Below are 25,261 nucleotides of genomic sequence, written 5' to 3'. Positions count from 1 at the left end.
CTCCGTATAGAATTATCGTGATCAAACATATTACTATCATTTCCATCAATATTTATAGTTTGAGTGCAGCGCCATCCAAACCATGCGGACTGCTATCTGTAAACGCAACCCTGAGAGACAGGACCTCGCTGAGTAAACCCATTGGATCAACCCAATATCCACTACTGGGTAATAAACCATATCGAATCAAGGCATCGATTGTTCAAACAACATCTAAGCAGAGTACGAGCGCATTGGCCAAAGCTAAGGTACAACAGCTTTCATCACACACGAATAAAGACGTACCCTTTCAGCGTCGTAGGTCGAGCATACAGTTAGTTGTGTTGACCAGCTCCTAACAACGAAATTTTTCACAAATCGTCCGAGAAATGCCGTAAGCCAATAGGAGCTTGTGAAGTAGACTTTGATGTTTCGATGGGAAAGCGATGAGTGGCCTCTTTTTTCAATTGCAGCTCGTTAGCTCCTGACGCATGATGACACAAACGCCTTCCGTCTACGTCCAGCTAACACCAGATGCATTATTGTATACGCACAGAGCAGCCAACTAAATGCGCATTGGACGACTCATTCGGCTTCCAATCACAATCTATCGACGATGCCGAGTGCAGCTAGAATAATCCTGCAAGGTTCGAGTTTTGCCAATAGTTGCATAGAACTGTCGCTGCAAAACTTCTGCGATGCATTTCTATATCACGACGAGGCCTGGAAACGACTGGATTTCACTAGCGTAACTTCATCAACTTAATTCCATTCATTTTTGTCGTGTTGAACTTTGATTTTCAACTACAAACTTCGCCACCGATTTCGGTTTTCTTTAAATAAGACTCAACGACTTTTTTCGAACGCTTTCGGAATATTCCGTACATGTTACATTCGTTGAGGATCGACTACGAATCGAGTTCATGCTTGGCCTATAAATTTGATTTCAGGCAAGACCAGCAATCACGGTAAGTTGAAAATTATTGACAGAAAAATTCATCGTAGCTTCCAAAGGCTTTTCTATATTCATAGTCGTATACGTCTAAACCGTATATCGACTAGCATGACCTGTGAGGTCATGGAACGTAGCTTATTCCAGCCTTTGAAGTACCTGGCCTTCATGATGTAAGTCACTTGGTCATAGTTACGCTTGCAATTCAAATTATTTACATCGTGCCAAAGAAATTTTTGGGGGAAAAAGACCGAACGAAACTTTGTGCCATAGAAACTTGGCATCCATCAATAAAACGAATGGCCCTACCCATGAAGGAGATCAGTGTGAGCAAGACTTTCGGCCGATATTTTGATGTAATTTTATCGAACACCCTTTTAAAGAACAGGCCGTTCCCACCTGCTGAAGTCTGTACCTACGTAAAAAATTCTCGGCGGACCCATGCTGATATCGTATTCGTTATCATATTTCTGCGACCGCGGTGACATAAAGCAAATTTGTTGTTATCATCCTGAGTAATGAATTGCTAGCCCAGTGAAGCTATGCTGAGCAAACCTGATTTCCATCCTCAATAATGCTGTAGTACCTGCGCTGCACGAGAGATCTCAATGAGCAGTCACGTCGGACCCATCCACTACATAGTATCCTTACCTCGCGCGGACCGTTCGGATACAACGTAGTTTCCGGCGCGATTTGTAGACGAAGAATATAGACAATGGTTTTGAATCGGATCGTAGAAAAGCGAGGAGGTAATGTCGAAAGCTGTCTGTGAGCATTTTACAGCGAAGCTGCTCGGTCCGCAAGTAAGATACAACATTGAAATCATCAGACGATTTGTGCCGTTAAACTCCCTAATTCGACGTAACTAGAAAAGGCTGGTAAGGGCCTAGGTTGTTGCGAAGCGTACTTCGTTGACGTAACAGAGTTTTCGTTCTCTACCTGCGAAAAGTAGTGCCTGTATAAGTATCAGCATATGTTGTACAGGGTATTGACATTATGAAAGCGATAACAGATCACGTGTGTCCGGGAGAAATCATACCAGTTAAGTACTAGAATATAATAGGTTGCAAAAGAAATTGCTTAAGCGTAACTGATCTTCAAAACATCAGCTCTTTTTTTAAACGAGACACAACTGTAAGTGTTGTAGGTCGAGCAGTTTTCCTCGGAGCAATACTAACTCCCTGCGCGATTCCAAGGACTTGCCCTTAAGTAGAATCGTTTGGGAGGCAGCTTTTACATCATGCACATCTTTAAGCCTGTTCATCTCCGTTCATCTATCCATCACATGTCAAAACGTGAATGCTAAAGGCATTCCCAGATGTATAGCTAATTTTTTTTTGGCCTTTGCGTATTTTACCCCAAATTCGTTGCACTTGGAAAGCTGTGTTGAATAATAATAATAATAGTACATTTTTCCAGTCGGAAAAACAAAAGCGACCCGTGTTCATGTTGCGTAGATTTGAAGATATTTAAAATTAGGGCAGTCATGTTAGGCGCTTGTTAATCCTTGTCTGCACGAATCGATAGGCGTCTCTGCGTTAAAAAGCATGTTGCTGAAACAGTGGCTTTCAGAAACTCTTGCGTATCTTCGTCAATGAATAAGCTGAAAGCCTGCTACAACAGGGAATAAGTAATGCTTCTAGCATGTAGCTTGAGTGTCGCAATAAGAGATCATTTAAATTACAGCACCGAAAATGCTTGCTAACAATGTACACCTGCTGAAGTAACTGTTAATTTGTTTTAAAGAATTTTATTTTTTCAATGTATCTTTAAAATCAACAGTTTTTTTTTTTTTTGTGAGACCCTTGTAGCTCTAGCAAAAGGCAGCTTCCACGTGACAAATAAAAGAGCTGACACATTATTTAGCTAAGCCAAATTCTTATCTCCTAGTACAAGCATGTCACAGAGCAAAAAGGAGCTTCGTGGCCACAAGGGTGTCAGGGTCGGGCAGAGGGGGCACAGACTCATCGCGCGCCACGAATATAGCTTTGATGCCGCTATGCTGTAGATAAGAATGATTTCAAATTTTACAGGTACCTTTCGACCTAGGTGTCCTCAGATCCTGCTTGCTAAGGGCGACTAAAACCGCTGTTTAACCCCTTTGATTTTCGGGTTCGTTCTTAAACTTCGTGCTAAATCGTAATATTTATCAACGAGAGATAAAGAAGCTGGCTCATAGAGTAGTTTGTTGGTAGTAACGTATTGCCAGGTTGTTTGCCTGGCTGGTAGCTGGTGCAGTTGTCGACATATCAATCGCGTGAGAAGCATCAAAAGATTCATCACTATTGTGGCAGATTCGCCTTGATTTCGATTACTGAAATTAATGTAGCTAGTTAATTTAGCTGAAATTAATGTCATATGTTCGGTTTTCACCGCCATTACCAGCGCTGCGACAACGCCATCACCAGAGGCGTCGTGATTAACTAGCCCTAATCTCTTCTTGATCGGAGAGTGGATCTATAGAGTTCCGTTGATCCACACGGCAGTCTGTTTCGGTTTGAAAATGGTTCAAAGATGCTCGGGCAAGATCGCGAAATTCCTGCTGTTCGCTTTCAATTTCATCTTTCTATTGACTAGCATTGGAATACTTGCGATTGGCGGACTTGGGCAATACTACCTGCAGAAGTCAGGCCATACAGTTGGACAGAATTATCTCTCCGTGCCCATCGGCCTTATCGTCATCGGTGGCGTAATTTTCATACTCGCCTTTTTCGGTTGCTATGGTGCCACGTATGAGAGTTATGCTATGTTAATGATATTCGTGGTGCTGATCACCATATTGTTGGTTATTGAAGTAGTTGTAGGCTTCATGTTCTACACGAATCAAGAGCGTGTATTGCAGATCACTCAGATGAATTTAAAGAAGACAATGGCAGATTACTGGAAAACGTCGGAGCTCAATCCGGCTAAATACACATGGGATTTTATGCAGGAAAAACTCGAGTGCTGCGGAGTGAAAGGTCCCGCTGACTGGTTGGTTTATAGAGGTCTGCCGGAGAGCTGTGGTAGGCCGCTATACCACAGGAAAGGGTGTTTCGAGGCAGTTAGAGAAAAGCTCAATGAGTTCTCAAACCACGCAATGACTATTGGCATCCTTCTTAGTGCAATACAGGCAATTGCAATCTGTCTTGCTTGTACGTTGGCCAATCAGTAGACTTTATAGTGCCGGGATGATCGGGTTGAAGACACATTCGGCGTAAACAGAGATACTTGGACATGCACGCTGGCATCAAGGACCCGCAAAGCGGACACACTCAACTGACGATAAGCGTTCCTTCACTGGACGGCCTTCAGCGAAACTGTCGGCAGCTCGCCTACGGCAGTGCACATTTTTGATGAAACCATTAGCCGCATTATGACACTACTTGTTGGTGTGCAATTGCTACACCGATCTTCTCGGTATTTGGCTTTTTATTATTACCTACATTACAGGCTACTTGGAGTTAAGAAGGTTGAATCACTGGTCCATGGTCGAACAATCCTGGCGTGGGGTCTAAATTTCTGTAATCAGAATGAATAAATACCGTACGCATGTTCAGTGAATCTTAAGACGAGGTCAGTGTATTGTAACAATAGCTGATTGATTGATTGATTGATTGATTCATTGCAACGGCGAGGGTTTAGCGTGCTGGCCGCACGCAAAGGTACGCTATTAGAACGTAGACAAACTAATCTTTCTCGCACGAGAGGTGTTTGAAACAAGTGCGTAACAAGCGAATGATAATAATGGCGCCATTATTATCCCGAAACTATGGAATCGCCATAGCCATACGGAAAAACCCTAGGAAATATTAAAGCACGCTCTATCATTCCGTCTTGGAACGTGGTTCAAATATTATTATAGCGGTAGCCATCTTGAATATCCCGGTGATTTATTACAAGCGTAAGTTGTTATGTTCTATTATAAATATTCAATGTTTTATCATAAACAACCTGCCGGCCCGCTAATACTCATACGTATAAAAGTATTTCATTAGTTCGGACCACAGCGCCACTATGTACGATTTGTCAGTTTGAGTTTTTTGAACTCTTTTTACAATTGATCTTGCGTAGCCATCTCCCTAGAGCAGCTACGTCTATGTTAAGGCCAGGGCAATTGTAAGCAATCGCTGATAACGAAGTGCTGTCGCGCCCGATGGGCTCGTATCGTGCATGCGGACTCAGAGCTAAGTAGTTGAATGATTAATGGGTTTCATTCTCGCGTGCTGTACCATTACGTGCGGCAAGTAACGGCCGTTGCGTCCCGCTGCGACGCCCAGTTGGCATTAACTGTTAACTTACCTGTCGACGGGAAAAAGGACGGTTCAGCTCATCTTGCCCAAAAGATACCTGTCTCGCTCATCAAGCAATAAACTATTCACACGCAATTAAAACGCTGGATTATACGATCTCAATTAATATCCGAAGGTCATATCATACGAGATGGGCGGAAGTACGGCAGATAGCTGCTTGCGATGTGTGTTGTTCGCGTTCAACTTTTTCCTCATGATTGGTGGTGTCCTCGCAACGGTCATCGGCGGTGCCACGATAATGTTTGCTTCGAACTTAAAACATCTATCGAGTCTTGCCGTGTTGACGTTTGGGGCTGTCGTCATCATTCTAGGATGCTTCGTAGTCATAGCAGCCTTCTTCGGATGCTGTGGAACGTTTTGTGAGAACTCCTGCTTTCTCGATACCTTTGCTGCTATGTCGATCGTTTTGCTGTTTGTTGAGATAATTATCATCGTCCTCGTATTCCTTTACTGGGACGGCATGCAGGAGATGACAAAGACTCGTTTAAAGGAGACCCTGCACGACTACTACGATAATACAATGGCAAAAGATTCCTGGGACTATGTGCAGGAGCGCTTCTGGTGCTGCGGTGTGAACGGATCGAAGGATTGGCTAGAAGTTCCGGCGTCAAACGGTACGACGCCGAAATCCTGTGGTGAGCTCCCAGTAACAAAACCAGGATGCATTGAACAGCTAAGATGGAAGATGCGCAAGTGCATATTATTTGTAATTATAGTTGGCTCAGTGATTGCGATCGTTGAGGTCAATGGCATCATTATCGCGTGTTGGCTAGTGAGCCAACGCGGTGGTATTCTAACCTCAAGTTGAATCGCACTGTGAAGACCAACAGAAGTAGCTAAAGTGAAGAAGTATGTACTTTAGTGAACACAAGTGCAGATACGTGGTCCGGCAGCAAATCGTTGTGATTTATTTGACGAACGCAGCTGAATACTACATTATTCAAGCGTCGCTAGATTTGGATTACGACGCAAGGTTTTTAAGCTTGACTTCTAAGACCGGTTCATTTCGACGTGCATATCGATAGTGCCTTATTTATATTTGACAACAAGTTGCAGTTGACAACAAGTTGTAGTTAACATTAAGTTAAAAGAGCGACCCACGATGATACAACAAAATGGAAGGTGAAACCGTATCTGACTTAATAAAAACAGATTCGATCTTTGTTTGTCGGCAAACTGAAGTCCGTTAATGCATCTTGTCCTAAAATAATTGTAACTTCAAGGTAAATTAACTATATGATGTTTAAGATTGTCGATTGCCCCAGATGACACGGTCTATAAAGTTGACAGTAATGTCACTTTGAACAGCCGTGAGGTGCTGAGGTAGTCACGGAGCACAATGCGATCGTAGCGGGGTACTATAATAGCACCGGGTAATAATATAATGAAACGTGTAGATTTTTTGCATGGGAAATTGCTTTTTACAGAAAAAAAGGTTTCTGAGTATAACGTGAGCTGACATATCGAGGTAAAGCAGACGATATAGGTAAAATGATTTCTTCTGTTTACACGCTGTGATAACAAGCCCAATCGATTTTTGTTAGCTAAGTTATTTTCATACAGTTAACATAGGAAGGTAGGGAGTTAATTTCAGCTTATTATAGGCGAAAGTTCTGTGCAAGCAAGTTGATAAGTAAACTAGTCATTCTGACTCAACAAGAATATATGAGTCATATTTTTGACGATAGCTTTACCGGTCGATATGAAAACATCGGAGTACTTCTCGTGGGGGCAAATTCCGGCGTTCGCTGTTCGTAGTATCTATAATATTGCCAACTCGTTTGTGCTATTCTCCATTGTTATTGCTGGTACAAATTGTACTATCCGTATTGATTTTGTATCCAGCTGTACGCAGCTGTCAGCATGAAGCATACTCCAGAGCAGTATCTTCTGGCGTGATTGTAAACCCCTGTAAACCCACCAGGTGCCTGACCACGTAGTGAATAGAATCGAATGCGCGGTAACATTTTTTGGCAGGCGCTTTGTATTTCAAGGACGGCAATGTTTTCCAGCACACGATGGGACGCTGGTGCTGAAATGCTACTGCCATTAAACGTTTGTTGCTTGCCCTCGAACTTTGTGTTTGAGTCAACTTAATCTGACCTAACAAACTGCCATGAAACGCGCGTCACGGATATGCATGCGGGCCAGACCGACCTTATCGTCGAAAAGATGAACAAATGCGATGTAATGCACTGGCTGCACTGCTCCGAACGGTCAGTGATAGACACATTTGCATATGTATGAAGTGTTTTTAGCGTGACTGTGAGCATAGCAAATTTCGCTTACAGTATTCCCACATTGGTCCCAACAGATACTTCTTACAACAACAGCCGTTAGTGCAGTTTCCGTTTCGATTGGACCTACTACACTGAGCCGCACCTTCGCAACCTTTGCCGTTACAGCGTTCGTAGCAAAGTTGTTTACTGATAACTTAGGCTGCGGTGTTGATTACGCTGCTGCCGTTGGAGGTCCATGGCAGGGTCCCTTCATCTTCATATCATGGTACAACGAGACGCTGCGCAAATCCTACTCGCGCAACGAAGGCTAGAGGCAACTGCGACAGTTGTCGGTCGCGGTTGTCTCTAGCCTTCGTTGGGAAGATGTTGCGGGATTTGTCGATGACCTACTCAGGAGATAGAGCGTTCAGACAGTCAGCAGACGGGACACGAGATGCTTTTTTTCGCGATACTTCCTACCGCTGCCGAAGTTGTCTTCGTCTTCGAAAAATGCACTTCGACGCACCTCTTCATGCGTTGCCGGACGCTGACGTTGTCACGGACACACAAAAACAAATTAAAAAAAAAAAAGTGTATATTAACCTCTAAACATTTTCAATTATGAATTATATTGAGACTGAATAAGTAAGACGATATTCGTTATCGATCCTTGGGTTGATCTGTGGAAGCTTACTTGATGTTCTTGCGGAACAGCGGAAATTCGAAGAGTAATCGCCACTCCTAGTCGTATTGTCTCCTGACGGCATCGCGTAAGGGAAGCACCAAAGCTGTTAGGGAACTAATAACTATTGGACCGAAGTATTGGCCATCGTGTCTAGACAGCGACAGCATGAAGTAAATGCTATTCAAGTCATGACACTTGTAATCGGCCAAAGAGCACTCGCGGCTACCATTGTTAAGTAGCTTAGGATCGTCCATTGGAGGGGCTCCTCGCTATATATCGAAAAAGTACTAGGATAAAGGATATTACTATAATAACGGTCATCGAAGGCTTCTGCCAATGCCAAAGCCAGCAGAACTGAGTTACCGGACCCCTGCTTATGTTTCTCAGTAAGCATTTGTTCAGCCTTGATCCTATTAGGCTTATTGGTAAGCTAATAAAGTACTCGTACACCTATCACATATATATATATAGCATTGGTGTATGAGCATAGAACAGCATAAAGCTAAAGGTCCGTTTGACAATTTGCTTGAGCAACAGCCTGGAACTACTGTACGGGTAAGACAAGTTGGGCTTGAAGTTGTACTCGTAATTGTGGGCATAACTGCATCTGTTGGGAAAGTTATCGATCCACGTCCATCACCTGATGACGTTTGGTTTTTGCTATGTTATATTAACATAATTATGTTAATATTATTAACCATCCTTCGAGAAACAAATATATTTTTGCAAATTGTCGCCGCAATCTTAACTATTACCGTGATAAAGGTGGCAAATGAGTCCAGAGCGGTATTTAGAGCGGCGATAGTTGTGACGCCGAGACTTGCTCCACTGATAGTGAACATAAAGAAATGATAAATACTAGCTGATCTTCGTTCAAATTCCGGAAAGACATGTTTTTTTCGAAAATAACGAGTGAACGTATGCCTTCTAAAGCATGTTCGAAATCAAATGTTCACTCCTATTTAATTGTATATTAATTTCTATAACAAATGAACAGGCACAGTCATATCATCGTTGGATCTGCGTCTGCCGTTACGGATCTAGCATCATGGAAATCTATATGATTGAATACGAAGAAAAACAATGGTAGTAACTTGTACACACGTGAGGTATATAATAGAAAATCGATACGAAACCTCAGTTGGTTGGCAGATCTTCTTAGTAGAAGATAACGCATCTGTAATTTGTGGGCTGGCTCTGAAGAGCAAAAGAAATGTTTTTTCCAATTTCTTGGGCTTCTCAAGCTCGAGTACTTCCGTCTCGACATATCAACACTGTAATGGTAAAGGGAATCGAAGCTCTAGCGGCCGTCTAATTTCTAGCGTCTAGTAACATGTCGGGCTCGGTTAATAGTTTCATTCATAAGTCTGGTATTTTTCTCTTATTTATGGCGACAAGAGTGTCACTTTCGCTCTATAGTGACTTTAAAGAAGGCTCGCATACGGTAACGCCCGTACGTAACCTTGTTCAGTATATAGCTGTTGTTTATTTAAAACTCGATCGTCATGTTTGCACCCGATGGTCCTTGAACGATTTGAGATCATCCATGGGATAGCGAAATATTATGCAGATGCATGATAATAGGTAGTGCGTTCTCAGCAAACGCGTCGACTAGGAGCATGTACCAGCAGTCCGAGACAATCCGGGCTTTGTGATGATTAAGAGATTGCTTATAAAGACAAACCACATCACTGTCTTGACCCAGGTGAAGATCTTTGCTTGCTGACCCACCAGCACCGGTAGCTTTCGTGACAGCCGCTGCACTGGCGAAATACAGCTTTGATAAGTTTGAAATCCGTCTACCTACCTCGTGTTAGCGTCGAAAGTTTATTCGCTTGTGTAAAAGCACGTTGATCTATTGGTTGTTTGTGATTGTTCTTACAGATGCACGATGCCTACAACACGAACTGGCAGTTTTTACCTGGTAAACGCCTGTCGTAGTATCGTGCTGTTAGGGATGTTAGAACCACCAAAGAGGCCGGACCACTGATGATTATGTGCGACGTTAAGAGTATTCTTTGGCAACCATTGAACAAGAAAGTCCGCTTTGGGAACGACAAGGCCGGCGCTGTGAAGCTATCAATCCATTTCGTATATATTCACACAGATATGTTTGAAATCGTTGTATTCGCTTCTCAATAGCTGATTCAGATTTCGGAATGGATTAACGTAAAAACGGAATTCGGTTAATACTACAAATACGAGCGGTATTCTATCAGGTTCATTATTGCGAAAAGTTGAGTTTTGCACAAGTCATGGAACTGTGCGTTCCTTTAGTGCTGGCACGTAGATCTCGGAGACCTAATATTCTTATAAGAAACTATTTTTTCGTTTCGGGTTTTTGATGATCAACTAGGCATCACCACGTCACCACCCCATACCCGGGTTTCTCCTCTTTCGATACAGTCATTAATGCCTTGCATTGAATTTAAAGCGTTTCTTGCATCAATGCGTTAACATTTTCCTGATTGTGCGTGCTTATATCGATGCCCATTGAAGCAGGGCGAACTAATAACGCCACAAGCTGCTAACAAATACTCGCAGCAGTAGATATCTCCAGCGAAGGAATGGCTGGGAAAACTAGAGCGCAGACGATGGTCTGCAAGCTGTCTGTGAGAATTTACATAGAATCTATCTATAGGTTAGGGTTTGTGTTCGTATCCGCCCGCTTTTACCTGTTATGTCCTTTATTTGTCCCTTTCATACAGAACGAAACAGGTTTTCGTCTGGTGCTTAGAATTTCCTCTATTCGTGCTAAAAACAACTCTACTAGAAACTCTGTTTTGGCAAAACAGCCGCGGCTAGCAGCTGCAACTCGTTTTCTTTGAAAATCTGTTGTTTTTTAGAATCGTAATATCGTCCGCAGGTGGAAACTCGTATAGATAGAAGGTGAACGTACGTGATATATATGTGAACTTTTGCATTAAGGGCTAAGTTGGCGGAGTAGATGTTTTCGAGGGTCGTCCTAGCCAGTGGCTGACACATCATGCCTATCTATCGTCGTTCTTGCTGTTATTTACTACCAACTCCGAAGTTGCAATTCCTGTCGCCATTATTCGTTCTCTCCCTTCCTACCACATTTGAGAGTTGCGCTTATTCGAATCGCTAAATTTCCTACTGCTGCTGCTACTGCTACTAAGGCTGATGTCGTGCGAACACTTCTTCTCAATGTTAGCATGAGTGGAGCCACACCACTGGCCTTCTCGTGCCGCTAAAGAGATCACCTTTTTCTCATTTTGTTTTTAACTGGTGAGCACATAACGGTTTAATGGAATCTTGAAACAGCCATATGGTGGGTTGTGGGCCCGTTAAGAGTTTCGCCCAGGATTCAACAATTGGCTACTTATGTAAAAGATATTTCCATTGTACCTTGCATCCGTGTTGATAAGTCAGTTTCTTTTGTGCGATACGATGCGCAGCTGTCGATGGCTTGTACTTATCGTCCAAGTAAGGAAATGGCTTTCGGAATTGATATGACGGGAAGTTGCGCAAGGTGTATAAAGCTCGTGCTGATAGCATTCAACATTATATTTGGAACCCTTGGTGTAGTAAACGTATATTGGGGAATACTTTTATGGGACAAAACAGGTGGCCACATAACAGGCGTTTATGGTTTGCCATTCTTCAAATTTGTCGGTGGGTGTTCAGTCGTCTTCGGCGCCACACTCGGGCTCACTGGTGCCTGGAAAAGGAGCCCATGGTTTCTCACGGCATACGCCATTACACTAGGTATCTTATTGTTCGTGGAAATCTTCTCGATTATTCTCACGTTCATCGCTCGAACGATGGTATCTACCAGGCAAAAACAGGCTTACGAGACCATGCAGAAATACTATACAGACGAATCGTCTAGAAACTGGTGGGATGCACACCAGGAGCGTTTCCAGTGCTGCGGTATTAACAGTGCCAAGGACTGGCAATTCATACAAGGTAGCCCAAACGAACCACCATGGTCCTGTGGCGAGGCTCCATTTATTCGGCCAGGATGTTGGGAATTAATAAAGAAGTACGCTGAAGAACGTTTTCTTTATAGTGAGATGATAGATGTAGCCGTCCTCCTTCTGGATCTGCTATGCATAGTCTTCGCCAGCTGCCTCGCCAGCAAATGTCGTGACGAATGTGTTCACCAAGAGGACAATAGCGGAACCGTAGAACCTGGTACAAGTAGCTCGTCAACGTAGGCTTTGCACGTTTTTCACATTCATTGACTCATATTGAAGTAACATGCCTGGTCCCAGCAACACGCTGTCGTAGTCGCTAGATGTCGCTGATGTTGTGTTTCTAAATAGTTCTCTTTGTTTACAAAGGTTGTGTAACATACGTAGTCGGCGGGACATGCATTTACATACACGTTACGAAGTAGTTTAAACGACATCAAAAGCGAAAATAGCCACTGTGAATAATTGTGACCTTTACACTTACATTTTATACATATATGACGTTTATACAATCAGTTTATCAACGTGCGGAGCTTATAGAAGTTGTGTCGAATTGAACTTATCATAAGCCAATGTAGTCGAAGCAACGGAAAAGGTGTTGTGTCATTTCTGTTCAGGGTGCTCTAGTGTATATGGAATAACCATGAGTCTTTTTGTTGCGAATGACACCCTTCCTGATCTAGTGCAATGGCTCCATCATGGTTAACGTTTTAAACTCTCCGAGTAGGCTAAGATAACTAGGCTTCGCTCGGATTAAGACCGATATTTTTGTATTGTACAAAAACGATAAAGGTTCAGGTGATCAGGCAAACGACTCTCAAGCATATCATAAACATCGTTGTGTGGACGGCGTTACAATACAAACGATTATATATAAAGTTTTCAGTCGTCAGAGAAACCGACCTATTTGATTGAAGAATACACTCTGACACAAGAAGCCAAACAAGCAATTTTGACCTTTAATACTCGTAACCACTCCAATGATGTTGAGAGTGAAAACAGTTAAAATGAAGTTGAAGTAAAAAGTTGTCATGAGCAGCTTCGATGGCAATTACTGAAATTAATCAATAATTGAAATTACTGAAAACTGACTCAGTGTCCCATGACGCTGTAGCATACGCAATAAGTTGATCCTATTTTTTTTTTGCTTCACTAAATAAATACAACGCAGCTGAAGGCCAAATATATGACATAGCGATATGATGATGGTGAAATACATTTTCCTAAATAAAAATTAAAGAGATAGTGACCTAGCTTTCAAATGGAGCAAATTATTGACGCTTGTTTATAGCAAGTCGATAATTTGACTTTTGATGGTAGTGATAACGGCTGACATCTATGTTCTGGGCATGAAGCTTTTAAGAGATCTAGCTTCTTTGGTATACAGTGTCAACATACCCGCTTTGAGGCAAAAGGTAAGTTCAAGCGCACTAATGTACATCGTATTATACACAATACAGTAATATTGTTTATTTAATAAGTGCATATACAATTGTGCACACAGAGCGGTAACCCATGCACAGGGGACATTTTTGATAGTACTATTTTTTTCTCTTTTATTTTACTGATTTTTATTCTCGACTGTCTAACATCGCCCGGTAGATGTACGGATGCTATACCGCTAGTAGCGTCCTGTTAGTTCGTCCATCGCAGTTGCCTATGTATGAATTGAAGAGCTGGTGTTGAAATAGTGTGTTGGTTGTCGCTTTTTAGCCAATAGAAAGCAAACAAAGATAGCCAAATATGACCCTGGTGCCAATAAGTGGTACGTTTTGTGCCCTTCCCTGTTAAATCTTATTTAACAGCGTACCAAAAAATTTCTCTAGTAGCGTCTAAACAGGCTCGTTCGGCGCGCTTCCAGCCGAGGGTCGAGGCTAAGAGAAATGTTTTGATACTGTTCTACCGTTATTGTGATTGGCAATCAGAAATCGAATGTTTGTCTCCTTTAAAATTAAGGAAAACGAAAATATCAACTATGGTCAGTAGTGATTTTAGCGCAGATTCCTACCGACTGAAGCTATGCTAAAGAGCTCGGTCATGTGCGAAGGGTGCAGAAGATGCGTAAGGTTGACGCTAATAGGCGTCAATGTAGCTATCGCTTTCCTAGGCCTTACAATAATCATTTGGAATGCATCGCATACAAAGGGAGATATAGTTACCCGTGGAAAGGCAGGTATTCTTTCGGGCCTAATAGTATTCGTTTTTGCTGTAGTTGGCTCCTTCGGCGCATATACTAGGAACATCTGTCTTCTTGTCACGTACGCAGTTGTATTGGGCCTGTTGACGTTCACGAGCGCCATTCTCGCAGCGATTTTCTCAAGTCAATCCAAAATACCGCCGTATAAACGACACATGTATTCCATAATGTATGAATACTACCGAAATCAAAAATCTAGAGAAGAGTGGGACGCTATTCAGGAGTGGTATGAGTGCTGTGGCTTCAACGGTCCCTACGACTGGAAGAGAGTTCCATCGTACCCAGGCGTACTGCCAGAATCCTGTGGCGACGTGCCGCTGAATCGAAATGGATGTTGGGAGATTATAGGGTCGTCTGTGGAATCAGTGTTAACGATCAGTAAAGTAATATTTATCACGCTTGCTCTCACGACGTTTATAGGCCTAATTTGCTCATGTTATGTCGCTGTTAGTCCTGAAAACTACGAACCTACACGTACCGGGAACGATGCAACGAGTAGCTCGTAGACTCATACCTGGACCCTTTAGTTATTTATTAATTGGCATGCGATTCAGGCGTTAAGTATTCGTGATTTGGCCTGTAGCATTTCGTTGTTTTTCTGCGGCCTAATTTGAAAGGAATTAAAATGTTATTAGTTGACAACGGTAATGCAGGATTGCGTAATAAGTTTATTTCTGTATTTGTTTTATATTGTCGCCAACTGGCAATTAATGCCGATATAAAATAATAAAATGCATTAAAATCTAACTAAAATTATAGACGCGCAATTGTTCCACCAGCCTGATGCATAATCCCCATTACTCTATTGAGCTCGATGCTCCATTAGCGGCATTTTCCTTGCGGCGCAGCTATCGCTTCGTCTCTGTAAATCCACTGCACTCGGTACGCTATTTTGCCGAATACAACCGTTGTCTTCTTTTAGCAGTCTACTCGAAGTTTGTGAGCAAGCTGCCAACATAGCTGTCCAACATCAATAATTTAAACTATTGGGGCACTGTAGAGCGCTACCGCCAAAAGCCCATCATATCCATCACCGAGGCGTACAGTACTACTTCAGCAGCCCCACTACTGCCAGGAAGGATACCATGGGGATTCAAAGCTGATGAGCAAAAAAAAGCCATGGAAAGTTATACTCGTAGTCTTAACGAAGTGAGATTTAACCCTTATTGCCAGCAAATGTTGCGGGAGGGATTATTGTACGGAATATTGGAAGCAAGCAGTCAGGGACATTAGCCCTACAGTTGCCCATTGTATCGACAGGCTCGTAGGGAAATTAACATCCGATATGGTGCAGTTCTTAAGCCGGTACGCGCTAACTCCGCTAGTTATCTGCAAGAATAGATAAGATACGTTTTCTGATATGCGCACACTGTGGCAGCGGTGTCGACCATAATGCTAGGCCCATATAGGTTACCCTATGCTGGAGCAGACACGGGGCTGAATCACTGAACAAAAGCTCATAGGAGGCGGTAGGCGATGCACTCCGCAGCCTTGTTTAGCACCTCCGAGGACGACTTAACGATGACCTACTTGAGAAGCAACCACTAGAAAAAAAAAAGGATCGATCAAGTGACTAGCCAAAGAGAAGAAACAAGATCTAAGATGGTGACACCTGATGAGCAATTAAATGGCAATAGGTGCAACACTGCTATACGACGGGGTACGTTGGGAGAGAACCAGATGAGGCGTCCCACGAGACCACCACGTCTGATGAGATGGAGAAATATACAGGAAAATGGACCGATAACGCACTCATGAATTCACAAACCCGATAGCCGTAGGTTCAAATTTCAGTTTGAAAATTCTGTTTAAGTTGATCCCGACGCAAGCCCCAATAATATAGAATCCGGAATTTATGTAAGATCTAGATCTGTTGTGCTAATCATGATGTTACCTTGTGCCAGGTGGTTCACCTTTTAAAGTCAGTATGCTTTGTTCTTTTTGCAGTTAACTTATCGCTGTGCTACCGTTGACCAGTTACTTTTTCACGAATATTTTCCTGCTTCAATCTAAAGAAATATTAAATGACGTGAACATTTTGGTCAAAATATTTGTTGCCATTTGGAAGCAGTTTATAAAAAAAAATAAAAAAAACAAAAGAGTAGGTTCGAACTTAGGTTGCCGTGCCCCTTATATATATATATATAATTTTTGTTTCGCAAAGCGTTAATCTATAAACCTTCTCTATGGTCGATGGGCCTTCATCTTGAGCTATAGTTATTTTCGGCGTACAACCTTAGCAATCATCTTTCCACTGCAAGATCTACTGAATGCACGCTCGGGGTTGGGCCAATACTATTCGACTTGGACTTCATTGGCAACTTACTAGTCGTATGGTGAATTTGTACCATCGCAGCCAAAACGAATGCGAGAGGTGACATCATTTGTGTAGCCCGCACCTCAGTGACTCCAGCTTGACTCCAAGCTTTCGTCATGTCTATGTTAACCTTGAAGCACCTAGAAAGTCTACTGACAACGGACAAGTTAAATGTTCTTTAAGTAGAACATGGGACGTCTTCAATTATCAGCCTTGCAGGGTTTCGTGAATCGGGGCCAGATTAATTTAATGGAATGAGTATTAGGCTGAACTTCGGACATATTCGTGAGCTAGAGTGCACAAAATCACAATTAACAAGGATCCAGGCTACGTGGGCGTTCCATGGCTGATCACTGGGAACATTATTAGACTTAACCTGTTTACAAACGAAAAATCAAAACGAAAATCGATGAACATGAGTGCAAATTAGATAAACAAGCCAAAACAAAAGATTTATGTTAAACATAATTATCTATTTAGAAAAAAGTGGTCGGTTACGAAATGTATTTGTGCAGTATAGTAAGTTAAGGTATACGCACTTGTCGTGTTTCTCAGCCATTGGGCTCAGCCAGTCATGTTTAAAAATGGGTCTGAGTGAACTACGCCGTACATATATGTATAGGATTATTAGAAATATATGGGTCCCTGACGTCAGGTGAAACAATTATTGATGTTGACCACCATACGTCGGATCGAACTGAAATTGTGTGCACGGCTGTCAGAACTTTCAATGTAAGATCATCAGACGATGCAGATTGAACACTGGACATAGGGGTAACTCCCTATCTGTTACAACAAAGATGCGTGAACCTTGTCATTGGAAATAGAGAGCGAATGTCAAGGCTCTACAGTTTGTTCCTTTCATTTTCATATTAAGTTGTGTAATTTGTTGACCTACCATCAGTGCGTAGGGGGGGTTCTCGGACGACTCATAGCCCAATTTAATAAAGAAGTAAAAGAATTTTCGAATCAAACGTAGTTGCTTTCCCAGCATGAACTAGTAGACAAAATTATAATAATATAAAAGTAAACTTCTCATAAAGTGGCTAAATGGAGTTAATCAAATATAATAATAGCCCATATTAAATGGATCGACCTAAAGACTAGATAGTTAGCAGTAACTAACTCAGGTGAACTAGATCAAACGCCAACTTACGGTAGTAAATTAAGACAATCGATATTTTCAGAAACACAACTGTGATTTAAGAAATTTATTATATTTCTTTTGTGCAGAGTTCGAAGTCTTCTTTGCACCTTTTCCATTGTTTCTCGAATTCTCGATTGTGTTTGTCCCCATGCAAAAATTTGAAGCCCTAGTTTACCCTATTTTATGTGAGTTGACTTTCAATTGGTGCAGTAGATAGATAGGTTTTTCGTATTGCATTCTACATGATCAGGTTCCCTCGTTCCAGATTGGCCGGTAGGTCATGTAGTTGCATTCTAAAAAAAGCGAGAACGCTCGTTAATCAAGCTATCCACATCAAATATTGCGTATCGTCCCTCGGGCTTCTGGCGGGGTCGTCGGCTCTTATCCTCCAGCTGGCAAAGGGTGTGACATATGGCAGCCAGAGTACATTTTTCCAACGAGTAGCTCTCGCCTCCGACGAGTCCGACGTCACTGCAATTATCGGCCAGCTGTTGGCCGTAGTTTTAAAATTCCATGCAATTTCTACATAAAACATTTCCGAGTAAATGCTCAGAACTTGAACTAGCCGTTTCCACGAAGATTCGCGTTGAGGCATAATCAGCGTTGTGAACTTGTACGGGATCTCCTAGCGCCCACTACGTTTCTTTGCTGCTAACATGTCCGTCGAGTAACGGTATTTTTTTGGTTTCTGCAATTACGCTTACTGCGGCTATGAACGTACACAGCGGAAGGGAGAACTTAAACGCTGCTACAGTAAGTAGTTTTTGTGAAACATACAATTAAACAGCTCGATATAACTGTTGCATATCTGTCATTACAATCATACGGTCGTAATGAGTTACTTTCCGTATAAGTAAATGGAGGCGCCTGTTAAAGCTTGAAATTCAATTGCTGGACACGCCCGAAAAACTTTACAGTTTGTGCGTAATTAAATACAAATAACGCATGAGGCTGCAATGTCGCTCCCCCAACCGGCATTTTATGCCAGGCGTATGTCCAGCTTATTAGAAAACTAATGACTTTCTGTCGCTGGGGTTTCTGGTGTTTTTTCATCATAGACGAACTCTAGGTAATCTCCGAACACAACCTATACCGGTCCTTCCCTGCGTTTATAAACGACGCCTATTGGCGTAATACGTCACTCCTATTCTCTTGTTATACGGCTCTTGTTAATGATAAATAGTTCGCTTGAATGTTGTCTACTGACTGATACGAATTCGGTAGCCTCAATGTGCCCGCTATAATTTTAGAATCCCGCTGTTATTATGAAGGCCGAAAATGGCTTTAGGCCACTTGAAAAAGGATCGGCATTTAATAGAATTATAAGTGATGCCGCTGTGCTCAACATATAGCTACTCGTTGCTTTTTCGCCCGTTATTATTCAAGGTGTTAAGCGCTTCCCTTGGATTTTTATTGCCATTTAGCTTTGCATTCGTAGTCGTCGACGGGTCTTCCAGCTCAAGTTCTATCACTTCACGTTTAGCTAAAGATAGACCTCTCGCGGCTACTGCATTCGATTATGTTTTTTCGCCTATTTTGGCGTTTGGCAATAACTGGACCACGCTGACCCAGTTTCCTATAAATGCGTTACACTTGTCAGGCCTGACGTGAATCCCTGAAGCTGTAGCGGAACTGACCATGAACTATGACAGGTTTTAGGATCATTCCTCAAATGATTCTAAGAAATGAGGTCTTTGTGAATCTTTATTGTTAGTTTAACTAATAATTTTAGAAATCTAGATAATTTAGCTTTCGATGCTACTACTACTACTACTTTGCTATGTTTAACGCACGCGTCCGGAATTTTTTTGTTAGATTTAACATGTATTACACGAGAAGCTTCCTTCGCATCACGTTTTTGTACTGGCTCGTAAATGTAAAGGTCCTCCACAAATTGCCGACAGTTCACAGCGTCATACGTTGACACTGAATCATCTCAAATGATGTTTGCCTGCGATAATCGCTGCAGGAAAGCTGTCGCCCTAATTCTGAATAAAGGCGGAAATAAAAAAGGGGGATCGATTATTTCTATTAGGCCTTTGTATGCAACTAATGTATCAGTATTTGAGTAGCATTCGCAAACAACACGTTTACCATATGGAAAGGTAGTTTGAACCGATGCCTAAAATTTGAGTTGTTGATTATTTCCAATTGATACGATAATATTGTTGTCTATTTTCGAAGCAATAAACAAGCGTGAGGCTCGCAAACCTTCCTCGGAAACATTTTTTTTTTTTAGCGTTACTGGAACTTTTAGCGTGGAACGCCTGTTTATCATCCGCGTAGAATAAAACCACGATTTTATCTACAAAAGCTTTCGAAGAAGCTTTGCGAATGATCTCACTGTAAAGCACCTGGGCCTAGGCCTAAGACTAGGCCCAAGATTCATTAGTCGAAATGAAGGATCATACGAAGCACCAAGCGCCGAACGAACGGATGCAAAGTGGTCTATGGAATTCATCTGTTTAAAATTAATCGGAAGGCTTTGCATATATCTAGCAAATATATATGATTGTAAAGTTCCCTGTCCGGAAGCAACTTCCAAGGATCTGGCAAAAAATTAGGCTCTTGGATAAGCACGTCGTTCAATGCCGCTGTAACAGCGCTCCGAGCACCTATGTCTTTGCATGGAGTAACTTGAATCGATTAAAGAAACTGTTTCATCATTACTAACACCAGAAGGTAGCGGTTTAGCGAACCCGGTAGTCAAGATAACGGTTCTTCCTGATACTCATCCTTAACCGACTCAACCACATCATCGTCAGTAGCTTTCAAAGGGTTCTGATCTTTCTTGGCAGGAATTGATAAATGCTTAAATCTGGCCAATAATAATCTCTTGTCAGTTCCAAGATACGAAACGTTGGTTTTTAATAGTACGGTAATGCCTCTGCGTCCCGCAACTCTTAGCAGTGCCAATTGTTGACCAAGCGACCCCGTGCCAGGTTGTGGGGGCATCATTAACGCCTAGATTATTCAGCTCTCCCTAAGCAGAGGTGTTTTTGCTGACCTTGTCTCGATGGCATTGAAAGGATCAGGCTGAAGTGGGACAGATACCTGTGACTGTTTCCTTGACAGCATGATGTATCACGCCTTTGCTTGCTAAGCTTAGGGACGTATGGTATTCCAGGTGTAAATCGGACGTCGACACATTGTATCGTGCTGGAAACCACCAGTCCGACGTAACGCCTAACGGCATAAACACCGGACATAAAACCGGAGAAACAAACATTTGTGATTGCCACTTGCAGAACCGTTCCGGCGACATATGGAAAATAATCTTACAATTATCTTGTTGAAGATTATATATTATTTATATATATTAAATAACAGGCAAAGCGTCCGGTCCTTAACAATGAAGCCTATATCGACAGATTTCCTGGCCATTGACGCTATTAGCCACCGCAATGATATTGTGAGTACCCTTAACTACCGTTCCTTTTTGTTGGGTAGCCGATGCCTGATGCTTTGATCCCTATCAAACTATGTTCAGCAAAACGACTGCTTACTACAAACTAAATGAACTATTACCTCTTTAAATTTGACATAACGATATAGGAAGACAAAACGGCCTCTCCGATGATAGTGCTTCACGTAGCCCGAGGGGTGTCTTGATCCGGAAAATTTATTCACAGACAACTAGCTAAACATAGCCCATTTGTGCCGAAACGTCAGTGCGCTATCTGGTCTTTAGACCCTACATCCTATATACTATTCCGTTTGTTCGCTTGCTTGTTTGAGTGTCTTACTTATAAAAAAAAAAAATACTCAGTTACAGACTCAGCGGTCTTAAATGTACCGTGGCTTTATATTTCGGAATTAGCTACGGCGTAACTGAATTGACCAGCTTTTTCCTCTAACGACAATTTTGATTCTGATTATACAATAAAGTTATCGTGTTCAGGTAAAATAACGCAGTTCGATCTCGAAGGAAATGCACTTTGTAAATTTTTGCCGTGTTCATATGGGTTTGTTGCCAACTCCTGAGGTGTTAACATAGTATCATGTTTTACATATTCTCAGGAACGTCGTTCCAAAACGAATTGTCTGAAACGACTCTGTCTTATGCTAATATTTGTAGACACCGCAATAACATATAGAATAGATCAAGAGGAAGCGTTTCCTTGAATATACCTATTTCTTTGATTGCGTCAACGTCCTTACAGTTTAAGCGAATATACGCAGTTGATCCGGATGGCAAAGACCGGCAGCTCCAACGATTTCTATATGCGCCTTGTCGTGCTCTTAGTGTATCGCCAACTCCTCTTGGCGTGTCTGCATCGGTAAAAAAAACTCAGCTCCCGTGTGAAATCTAAATTAGTGGTTTGGCCTGCTCCGTTGACCTCGTTCAGTTTCTAATAGTTTTTCCGCAAAGTTTGATGTCCCCAACGAATTTCGGCGTTTGTTGGAACAGAGTAGTTACAGTGTCTTTACGTGACGTCGTTATTTCTGCTGAATGATGCTCTTGTGTGGAACTGTTGACCAAAGCTGTCTGCTGGACAATGCTGACAACATGCAGAAATAATACCTTGCGACTTGAATGGCTTTGATGGAGTTCCCCGCGAATTTCTCTAAGATTGGCCAAGTGGTTTTGATCTTATATGTATACTCGTCTTCTCGATACGTCTCACCTAACCTCAGCTCTTATTTATCTGGCACGTTGATCTTGTCGTTATAACGAATTGTTTCGAGCTGCCCATTGCTCGTTAGAGAGAGATACCAACTCCTAAAAGCCCAATGGGTTCCATCCAATTTTTGGACTGCCCATCGATAATTTACTTTTAGCAGTGCTCTGAGATTCGTTAATTCAACAGGACGTGATAATATTAAAGTGCTTCTAATGCTGCTGTTATAGCCTTAATAGTGCAATTGGTATTCACGCGTCGATACTGTTCGATCAACGAATAGCTAATAGAACCACGACTTCGACGGCAATACCTTTCGTCTTCTGAGAGCCTCAGCACCGCATTAAGTCAAACCTGCCGGCACATATCAATAACGTATGACTGGCCACGCCACAAGTAGCTCGGCTATTCTAGCAATGTCCTCAATGAGTTTACGACCACGGCCGTCTACTGTCCCGCAAGCGTAAGGCCGCCAACATTTCGATACTACGAAGCTACCGCTCAAGAACGATTACACAGGCACAATCTCAGCACCGTTCGGTACATCCGTGCATCGACCGCTTCCGGCGACTTCTACAGTAAGAATGGTAGTCTGTCAGCTTATCGGAGTACTTTAGAGTGCTTGCAGAACGTTTTTCTGTATGCCGTGTGTGCCACGCTCATTTTTCGAATCGCAAGAAAGCTCTGTGGTACGCGTTAGCGCATCACCATGATCGTCGAATGGCCTTTTCTATACAACCTTCCACACATGTTGTCAGCATTTATAAATACTTGTTAAACACTCATCTTCGTTCTAGATAAGTAACGACACACCACTGATGAACACTTTCATTCAGTACTACGGTTATATTAGGGAACTTAGTGCATGCAATTCAAAGCCACCTAACAAGCTTTCAGTGTCAAATGTTGATTAGTTTGTAACAGCCTGGCTGATAACTAAATATGCTTTCGAAATTCTACATAAAAAAGGAAAACATCCGCTATGATAAATATTGACCTTAGGAGTTTGTATTCTTACCAATCACTAGATGTAAAGCCGTAATGGATCAGGCGAACTGTAGGAGATGCGTAAGGTTGACGTTAATAGGCCTAAATGCAGTTATAACTTTATTCGGTCTAGCCATCTTGATTTGGAGCGCAGCGAACGTAAAGGCAAACACAGTCACCGATGGAAAAACAGGTGTTATTCTGGGTTTGCTAGTGTCCGTCCTGTCTATAATTGGCATCTTCGGTGTATACAACAAAAATGTCTGCTTACTTGTCACGTACGCCATAGTGCTGGGGGTGCTGATGTTCGCCAGTCTCGCTTTAGCTTTGCTATTCAATTTAGCCAATTCAAATATTTCGCTCATTAAAAATAGCATGAATTCTTCAATGTATCAATATTACAACGACAAGAGGTCCAAACAAGAGTGGGACGAAGTTCAGAAGATGCATATGTGCTGTGGTCTAGAAGCTCCCAGCGACTGGAAGAATGTACCAGGATACTTACATGAAGAACCAAAGTCTTGTGGTGACAAACCGTCGAACCGAAAGGGATGCTGGGGATCCTTGGAGAAATCACTGCAAATGGTGTTTACGATCAGTAAAGGAATATTTACTCTGCTTGCTGCCGCTTCATTTATGGGAGTGGTCTGTGCTTGCTATGTCACCTATAGTCCTGGACAAGATGTCAGCGGAACCAGCCGGCACTTTCACACGGGAAGCTCGTCAGTATGTCAGAACTGACATAGGCAGGCGTAAATTTTTGTCGTATCTATTTGCTCAGTTGTGAGGTGACACACGGTTCTGTTGTGTCTGTTTAACTTTTAAAAAAATTAGTATCGTTTTACCTTTAACGAAATAGTATCATCATTTAAGAATTCACTCTGGATGTAATTAAAATCACAACATTGGCACTATATACGGAAAAAGAAGTTTGACAGTGTAAAAATTCTAGAAGGTTGGATAAAGTTCAGATTCTTTTATCCTTGATTGCCCGCGTGACCTTCCTTTTAGAAACAACAGTGGCGGATCTCGAGAATGAACATTTACTAGATTAGGTAAGTTTCGTACGGAAAATGTAGGGTCTCCCTTAACCTCTTCGATTCAAGATATGTAGAAACACATCAGTATCGCAAATCCTACGTGTACAAACCACACCAATAGGCTCAGTGATCACCAATAGAAGAGCGGCCTTGTCGGCCCTTGTCAATACGCATTCGGTGGTCAGAAGCATACCAAGTCGATGATTGTACCAATCAAATCTTATCACATACAAGGCGGGAAAGAGATGTTTCGATGTTATTATATGCGATTCTGTTTTCGATGTGTTCTGAGACAAATGCGTCTTTTCGACATTTTGAAAATTTAGAGCCTTAAGAAGTACAAGAGCCTACGTTGAGACAGCAGCAAAAACTTGTGTCCATTGAACAGCTGATTTTAATTCTCTGCGGTAATAAAGTCCACCTGAACACGTAAGTGATTGAAGGGTGTTTTATCTTTAAGGTGACACTTAATCTTTTACAGACTGAGAAAAGGAAATTAATAAAAAAATGACTTTTTGATCATTTGCTTTGCTCTGAAGTATACAAAAGATGCACAATCCACTCGTCCATTAGTCGAACATAGGAGAGTCGCCCTACTTTTTGCAAAGCTGCAACAAATAGCACGTATTTCTAATATGAGCGATGCGTTTCGACCAGACGAAAGACACAGACCAAACGTTGGCCGCAAATCAAATGTGGCCTGAGAAGACCCGCGGAGCATATTTGGGGTGCGAAGACTACGCCGCATTTATTAAACGGCACTCGCTAGCGGCGGAAAACAATATAGAGTCATCAAGGTTAATTTCAGCAGCTCGATCGCCGTTGCAGCCTTATAGCTTGTTATGACACTAGCATTCCTTTGCTTTGTGATTCTATTCTATGGGAT

At 42.1% G+C, this 25,261-nt stretch overlaps 3 protein-coding genes and 1 long non-coding RNA gene across 4 annotated transcripts; 3 read left to right on the top strand and 1 right to left on the bottom strand.

Moving 5' to 3' along the window:
- The first annotated feature begins 2,793 nt into the window (after positions 1–2,793).
- Positions 2,794–4,189, top strand: LOC147752647 (leukocyte surface antigen CD53-like). Its single transcript, XM_086970981.1, has one exon. The coding sequence runs from the start codon at positions 3,435–3,437 to the stop codon at positions 4,083–4,085; it is 651 nt and encodes a 216-aa protein (XP_086827107.1). The 5' UTR covers positions 2,794–3,434; the 3' UTR covers positions 4,086–4,189.
- Positions 4,190–4,723: 534 nt separating this feature from the next.
- Positions 4,724–6,399, top strand: LOC111266647 (leukocyte surface antigen CD53). The gene has a single exon (XM_022844306.2). The coding sequence runs from the start codon at positions 5,354–5,356 to the stop codon at positions 6,029–6,031; it is 678 nt and encodes a 225-aa protein (XP_022700041.2). The 5' UTR covers positions 4,724–5,353; the 3' UTR covers positions 6,032–6,399.
- Positions 6,400–11,582: 5,183 nt separating this feature from the next.
- LOC111266635 (leukocyte surface antigen CD53-like) lies at positions 11,583–12,308 on the top strand. Its single transcript, XM_022844279.1, has one exon. The coding sequence runs from the start codon at positions 11,583–11,585 to the stop codon at positions 12,306–12,308; it is 726 nt and encodes a 241-aa protein (XP_022700014.1).
- A 1,197-nt stretch (positions 12,309–13,505) lies between these two features.
- Positions 13,506–23,382, bottom strand: LOC147752646 (uncharacterized). Its single transcript, XR_015313523.1, has 3 exons — positions 21,888–23,382; positions 14,225–16,955; positions 13,506–13,722 (listed from the first exon to the last, which is right to left on the bottom strand). It is a non-coding gene; the product is annotated as an uncharacterized LOC147752646 (long non-coding RNA).
- Between the last annotated feature and the right edge of the window lie 1,879 nt (positions 23,383–25,261).

This window comes from Varroa jacobsoni, unplaced genomic scaffold, assembly GCF_002532875.2.
Source record: "Varroa jacobsoni isolate VJ856 unplaced genomic scaffold, vjacob_1.0 scaffold_1104, whole genome shotgun sequence".
Classification (NCBI taxonomy): Eukaryota; Metazoa; Arthropoda; class Arachnida; order Mesostigmata; family Varroidae; genus Varroa; species Varroa jacobsoni.
Note: the sequence above shows the minus strand (reverse complement) of the source record. Positions and strands in the feature narration are given on the sequence as shown.

Coding starts and splice junctions, on each gene's coding strand:
- LOC111266635 (XM_022844279.1), top strand. CDS start 11,583: ATGGCTTTCGGAATTGATATGACGGGAAGTTGCGCAAGGTGTATAAAG.
- LOC147752647 (XM_086970981.1), top strand. CDS start 3,435: ATGGTTCAAAGATGCTCGGGCAAGATCGCGAAATTCCTGCTGTTCGCT.
- LOC111266647 (XM_022844306.2), top strand. CDS start 5,354: ATGGGCGGAAGTACGGCAGATAGCTGCTTGCGATGTGTGTTGTTCGCG.